Source organism: Triticum dicoccoides, chromosome 1B (genome assembly GCF_002162155.2).
Source record: "Triticum dicoccoides isolate Atlit2015 ecotype Zavitan chromosome 1B, WEW_v2.0, whole genome shotgun sequence".
Classification (NCBI taxonomy): Eukaryota; Viridiplantae; Streptophyta; class Magnoliopsida; order Poales; family Poaceae; genus Triticum; species Triticum dicoccoides.
In genome coordinates, this window is record NC_041381.1 from 690,410,611 (window position 1) to 690,418,063 (window position 7,453).

Consider the following 7,453-nt stretch of genomic DNA (forward strand, 5'->3'; position numbering starts at 1 on the left):
TAGAATTCAAAGTTATCTGTGCAATACAATAAGGGGATCATTAGAGATTAGTGTAAATTGTAACACAACAAAAATAGTAGGAAATATAATTTAATGACGATGTTACCTTGGCAAAATAGTTCGTAATTTCCTTCTGAATATCTCCACATACCCACTTGCAATTTTGTGGAGCATTCTCAAGAACTACCTTCCGTATATCATCATTTTGATTTGCCAAAGTTTTTACCAACTCTCGAAAGTTTCCCTTATTTTTTGACTCTTCTGTTTCGTCATGGCCTCGGAAAGCTAAGTCTTGATGCAACAAGTATCTAACAGAATCAATTGAAGCATTAAGCCGTATTTGATTTTGCTTTTTTGTAAGATCAGTTTGCTTATCGAGAGCTACCAGAATTGATTGATCTTGATTCATCAAAGCATCACACCGTTTTACTGCTACATTATGAAAGCTATTAACATTACCTTTACCCTCATGGGTATCCATCCTACTTTTCTTGTTCCAAGCGTTCCAACCATTAATTCCAAATGCATCACTCCCAGCTTGTCCCTCATTATTATCTCTGAAAAGATAACAACACAAACAAAAGGCCTTATGCACCTTGTCACTATACTCAAGCCAACGACCATAATCTTTAAACCAGCCTGGATTAAATCTTCGTTGAGTATCCCCAATGTCCCTGTGTGGATAAACAAAAGTAGATGGAGGCCTGTAAGGTCCCCTTGTTAAGTATCGTCGCCTAATCTCATCTTACTTCTTAGGATTTCTTGTGTACTCCGAAATTCTCTTCCGATCAGCCGGATTGTAGGGCAATTCATCTAAATTAATCTCTTTGTGGATAGAAGGCTTTGGGAGACTACTGGCAGCGACATTTGATGCAGTTTGCTTACATCTGACGGGTGACCTCGATGTCCCCGCATCATTATCTGGATCAGATGATCGACTTCTCTTCTTTGAAAAATATCTTTCCATAGCCTGCATCAATGAAAGTCCATGAAAATAAGAATTAGAAAATTAGGGCAAAAAGCTATTAGATTTAGATTGGGTAGCAGAGGGAAGAGATGTGGAGGTGATATTACTGCCTCGAATTAGACTGCAGTTGAGCGCTTCTACGCTATTTACCGTCGGGCGTCGGCGTCGAGATGAGGACGGAAGCGACGGGCCTAACAAAAACGGGGCAAGACGGCGGAGGGGGAGGCGAGGCGAGTTGGAAAGCGACGAGGTGTGCGGCTGCCGTCCGTGTATTCCTCGTACAGGTATTGATTGATCTTCTTTTTTTAGATGTGGTACATGTGTTGATCTTGTACTAGTAACGATGATGCCTGGGCTTTTGGGCCTTTTTATTTGTCTAATCATGAGGCATTAGCAGCTTGATGGGGTCAGGCTTGATTTTTTATTGGGGTCAGGCCTTATATGTTGAGTACATGACATGCACGTAGGTAGCGAATTTCATTGGGTTCATGTGAACCCAATGGTTCAACGCTGGCTCCGCCACTGGATCCAATGCCTCTAAAGACAATCAAGGGCTTGAACCGAAGTCATCTATGGCACTGAACTTCACAGTTTCCCAGCAGAGCGACCTGCGCTAGCTCCTCAAGAGAAGCCAGCTCTGTTCAAGATGCAAGAGCTATTTCTCGCTTACTGCAAGATGTAACCTCTGGCGCACTTGCTAGTGGGCCAGCTCAATAAGGTTCATTCTTGCGGTTTTCGAAGGCTTTGTCTGAGCGGTTTTGAGAAGCTTCTATGAACGGTATGAACAAGTTTTAGAAGCTTTCCCGTATATATTTTTTCTTTTGTGTGTGTTTTATTCATCTCGTTTTCTTTTGCTTTCTAATTTTTCTAATATCTCTGTCTTATCTTCATTTTTCAAATACATGTTGATTTTTAAAAATTCAGGTTCAACATTTTTCATATACAGGTTGAACTTTTTTTAGATACACGATAAACATATTTTCAAATACACAATAAATATTTATTTGAAATACATGTTGACCTTCTGTAAAATATATACTGAACATTTTTTTAATACACAATGATCATTTTTAAACACACGCTCAACATATTTCAAAATTTTCTTGAACATTGTTTGTAAAGTGTATGAACAACTTTCAAATGGCGCATATATTTTATTATGTTATGAATATTTCCCAAAATTAAGTGATTTTTTACATTTCATGAATATTATTAAAAAAATCATCAACATATTATTAAACATGTCAACAATTTTGATGTCAAACTTGTTTTATTGAATGACACGATGCTCGGACAATTTTTCACATTTTCACTCAAATGGATTTGCTGGTCTATGATGACCAAGTAGAAGCATCGCTTCCACATAGGTGATTTTTATAGAAGCATAGGCGCAAGCTCTTCTCAAAAGAATATCGTTTATAGGATTCAGTCGTCAAATACTGTTTACTTTGTTTTGAATTGACATAGAGAAATCTTTCTCGGACATTTTTTAAGAAATGTCATGAACATATTTTTAAACATGTCAACTTTTAAAATAACATGGAATTTATTTTTGAACAGTATGAACAATTTTGACAATTAGGCAAACAAAAGTTTACATTTTATGAACATTTTTTAAATACTAGGTGAACAGTGTTAAAATTTAAGAAAAGTAATTTCTGTATTATACATATATTTAAAATATTTTGAAATATAAGCAAAGTAAAGAGAGAGAAAATGAATGAAGTGTACGAAAAACTAGACTCCTCGTGGCGAGCCGTTCTTCGGTCCGGAAGTAGGCCAGACATACAGTAGGGGCAGTGATATGTATCGCCCGCAGTGGTCCCCAATCGACCAACCGCTCACGTCGGGGCGTCGAGCTAGCTTGATTTTTCTTAGAAATCTGGCCCACTTTATTGATTCGTAGGTACAAGATTTAGGTCACGAGGATTGCACAACAAAACATGTCTACCTATATCTAGATTACAAAAAACTTGGCGAGATTGTGAGCCTACGTCGAGCAAGCTTGATGATGCCATGGCGCAAGGGTGGGCCAAGACAAAACTTCGGATCACCGTCCGGCCTCCTCGATGTTAGCATAGGTACGACTTGTGGGTTCTTTCTTCTTATTCTTTTTCCCCTGCACCAAAAAATACAAAAATGTACGTAAATTCATAAAAATCACAAATGTTTTTTAAAAAATGAATTTAGTTTTTTCACAAATTTGAAAATATAAGTAAATTTAAGAAAATTAGCAAATTTTATAACAGTTGACAAATTTATAAAGTGTGCACTAAGTTGAAAAAATGTTCACAACATTTTATAATATTCTGGAATTTACAATTTCGCAAATTTGGTTTTTTAAAAGAATTTAAATAATTTTCAGAAATTTCAAAGAAATGCGTATTGGAAAATATATATTTTTTGGAAACTTTAAGGAATTCAAAAAATGTTCGTAGAGATCGAAGATATGCAAGGATTCGCAAAATATCCGCAGACCTACACGAATTTGAAAAATGTTACGTAGTGAAATTGAAAAAAAGGTAAAAATGGAAAGAAAAAAGAAGAAGGAAGAAAAGCAAAGGGGGTTAAAAGAAAAGAAAGAGAAGCTGGTAAAAAAGAAAAAAAGGTGGACGTTCCTAAAACCGTCGGCTTAAAACTATTCGTTGTGTGGTAATGAGCTGGTCCAAAAAATGTTCGCCAGAATCACAACGAGATAGCATTTGGTGCATAGACATTCCCCGCAGCGTGCAACGAGCAACATAAGAGTAACTAGGTTACACCTTGCGAGAGACCTCTAGTGATCATTTTTGGTGCGAGAGATCCTGTGAAGCCACAGGGCCTCCAGTATGACAATGCAAGCTTGACATGCCACTGCCAAGCAGATGGACCATTCTACAGTGCATACAATCTATGATATCAAGTATCCAGGAAAGCCGCTATTTGCATAGATCACCAATAACCCAGTTGTATCTGCAGCATTTGGCTCTCTCACTTACTCCAGGCAAAACACTCCTACTACAACCTTGCGGAACTCGTAAATTGATGCAACACATGTGGACTCGCAAATGCAGACATACTCATTGACAAGATCACCGAGTATTCAGTATGCAAGCATCCGAATAGCTGCGATGCATTTCTGATAAGAGAAGAAGCCAACCTTTTCAAGGGCATCCTCCTTGCATATGAAATAATCATCATACACCATCACCCCCTCCCAAATACGATTGAACACATGTCTAGCCATCCAAAAGCGCCGTCATAATATCTTGGGTTTGTATAGTGGGGACATACACTGAAAGTAGTCGGACCAAAGTAGGCAATGGCCGCTCTCTCTTGTGATTCAATGTCCGAGCGTGGTCCCGGGATCGATCCCCTAAACCACGACCACTGCCTAGCTATGTGGCCATTGAGAACCAAAGTAGGAACCACAAACTCCTCACCGTCCGACGACGAATCGTCGGAATCACAAATGAAGTAGTTGCAAAAGAACTCATCTCCACTATCCATTTGGACCTTGCGGGCGAAACGTCGAACACCTTGCGGGCGTGGTGGAAGAAGTCGGCCGATGAAGAGCCCCGTGCATCTTCCAGGCTTGGCAGCAAGCATGTCGATGTGAAGGCGGCCGTGGAGCGGGGCCACCGGACTAGGAGTGATGTTGGCAGTAGTGGAGGCCAAGGGGTGGCGTGGCCGTGTAGGTGCTATGACGGCAGCAAAAACAGAGCACCAACGCTGGCAATAGCGGTCGGGTGGGTCGTGCAGCTGGAAGAGGTGTGTGGGTGCGGGCGGCGACCTGGGCAGCATCCAAACAACCGGAAGTGATCGACATCGGCGAGGGCGGGTTGACCAGGGTGTGTCGTCTATAGATGGGGCCATGGGGGAGGGAAAGAATGGTCGATGTGCCATTGTGTGGCGGGTCAGGGGATGGCAAAGGTGTGCGTCGCGTACGTTCGTGCCGTGTCCACACGCCGACGTAAATCCAACCCAAATTTAAAACGAAAATTGATCGCAGATGAAAAAAAAAAGGGACACTCGTTTATTTGCATTAGCGTATTATAGGCTATGATTTTCGATCTAACGTACCGGCCGGACCCAAACGAAGGCGCGTGAACATAATATGTGGACTCATCGGAGGGAGGGAATTGAAATTCTCATCCTGGAAATGGCTGAACGAATCCGATCTGGTCTTGGCAACTTTGAGTTGTCGCTTTCGAGATTTGGTGTCAATGAGCATAGCTCAGGACCCGTCCATGGCGTGCACGTGGACTCGTGGAGCGCGCGCGATTACTACGATGCACAGTTGAGGTGCCAGTATGTAGCTCTCTCACTCCCGCCAAACGAAAGCGACGCACCACACCACGTCGAGCCATGGAGTCACCGCCTCGTGCGGTGCAGCTGCTGGTTCTTCTCGGCGTCGCCGTCGTCTCCGCCTCGGCTGATGCGGCGTTTCCAAGAGAGGCGCTTCCGACCAGCTCCGGCTACCTCCCCGTCGACACCTCCACCAACGCCTCGCTCTTCTTCGCCTTCTACGAGGCCAGTGCCCCGCTCGCCGCGCCGGCCGACACGCCGCTGCTCCTCTGGCTCGAGGGCGGGCCCGGCTGTTCCGGCCTGCTCAGCAACTTCCTCCAGCTCGGCCCCTACTCTCTCAGCCGCCGCTCCGGCAACGGCGCATCCCTCTCGCGCAACTCCTTCGCGTGGAACCGCCTCTTCGGGGTGCTCTTCCTCGACAGCCCGCTCGGCACCGGCTTCAGCGCCGCCCCGTCCGCGGCAGACATCCCACGGAGCCAAGCCGCCATCGCCGAGCACGTGCTCGCCGCGCTCCAGTCCTTCTTCGACGCCAGCCTGGCCTACTTCCGCGCGCGGCCCTTCTTCCTCGCCGGCGAAAGCTACGCCGGCAAGTACGTCCCCGCGGCAGCGTCGCGCATCCTTGCCGCGAACACGGCGCTGCCGGCGCACAGAAGGATCAGCCTCCGTGGCGTGGCCATCGGCAACGGGCTGGTGCACCCGGTCGCGCAGGTCGTCACGTACGCCGACACGGCCTACTTCATGGGACTCATCAACGGACGGCAGCGGCGGGAGCTGGAGGCTATGCAGGCCGAGACGATGGCGCTAGCGCGGGCGGGACGGTGGGGCGATGCGACGGACGCGCGCGCGCGGTTGCTGGAGCGGCTGCAGGCGGCCACGGGCCTCGCCACGCTCTTCGACGTGGTCACCCAGGGGTGGCTGGACGCCGACGCGCTGGAGGGGTTCGTGAACCGGGCCGGCATCAAGGCGGCGCTGGGCGCCAGAGTCGACGTCGCGTGGGAGGCCTGCGCGGCGGCGGTGGTCACCGCGTTGCGGGAGGACGGGATGAAGAGCGCCAAGCCGGAGGTGGAGGCGCTGCTGCGGCGGGAGGGGATGCGGGTGCTGCTGTACGAGGGGGTCCGCGACCTGCGCGACGGCGTGGCGTCGGCGGACGCGTGGCTGGAGGAGGTGGACTGGGACGGGATGGCGGAGTTCCGAGAAGCCGAGCGCGCCGTGTGGCGGACCTCCGACGAGGGGGAGCTCGCCGGGTACGTGCAGAGGCACGGCGCGCTGGCGCACGTGGTGGTGTACGGTGCCGGGCACTTCGTGCCGGCGGGCAATGGCCGCGCGGCGCAGGAGATGATTGAGGGTTGGGTGTCCCAGACCGGAGTGTTTGCTGGCGGCAACACCGGCGACCGTGTACTCGAGAACGGCGGCGGCGTCGGGCACGCCGTGGTATGATTAAGCTTGTAAAGATCACGAGTCTGACAGTTTTGAACACTAGTTATTTGAATTTGTTAGACAAAATTGTTCTAGTTGATCAGTCATCAACGATATAATATCTCTTCTATTTTTACATGTGGTCACGAAAATTAGCGGCGAAATTCAGTTACTCGTGAAAAATCTATGCAAAATTCAGAACTTGGTCTTGTAACGCTTGTCTCAAACAGAGTGATGCTCACGTAGGAGCAACTCTGCCTACCGCTTCCTTCTCAACCGCCCAGTGGAGGCGATTTGGCAGGCCAAGCCACTCCTGCTTCCTGTTGCCGGTGAGGCCGTCGGCTCCTCTGCCCTCCGCTCGCCACTCCGGCGGCAGCCCGGGTCCTTCCGTCCGGTCTGTAGATAGGTTTAGGATAGGCATGTCGGGTGATGGCGCTCGTACGGTGCGGCCGCCGCCATCACGAATAAAGTTTTCCGGGCCACTTCCTCGATGACGTTCTTCAACGGTGTCGAGGAGCCACGGATTTGTGTTCGAGCGAGTTCTTCAAGACGGCGGTGGAGTTCTTACTATGGTTCTTGTTTCTTCGGCTTCGTCCGTGTCGCGTCTGTTGCGTCCCCAGCGTCGTTGCAGAGCCGGAAGTATGTGTTTTGGAGTTGGCCGACACTCCACCGCTAGTCTTGTCCAAGGGATGGTCAACAAGAAGATTTGGCGTGGAAGATTAGTCTAAATTTCGGTTAAGTTCATCTAAATGTCTATGTAAAATATTTCGAATCCGCAGCGAA

At 47.6% G+C, this 7,453-nt stretch overlaps 1 protein-coding gene across 1 annotated transcript; it reads left to right on the forward strand.

The window, feature by feature from the left end:
- The first annotated feature begins 5,280 nt into the window (after positions 1 to 5,280).
- Positions 5,281 to 6,808, forward strand: LOC119312839 (serine carboxypeptidase-like 50). The gene has a single exon (XM_037588609.1). The coding sequence runs from the start codon at positions 5,315 to 5,317 to the stop codon at positions 6,689 to 6,691; it is 1,377 nt and encodes a 458-aa protein (XP_037444506.1). The 5' UTR covers positions 5,281 to 5,314; the 3' UTR covers positions 6,692 to 6,808.
- The last annotated feature ends 645 nt before the right edge of the window (positions 6,809 to 7,453 follow it).

Bases quoted from the DNA above. Each gene is read 5' to 3' on its own strand.
- LOC119312839 (XM_037588609.1), top strand. From the start codon at position 5,315: ATGGAGTCACCGCCTCGTGCGGTGCAGCTGCTGGTTCTTCTCGGCGTC.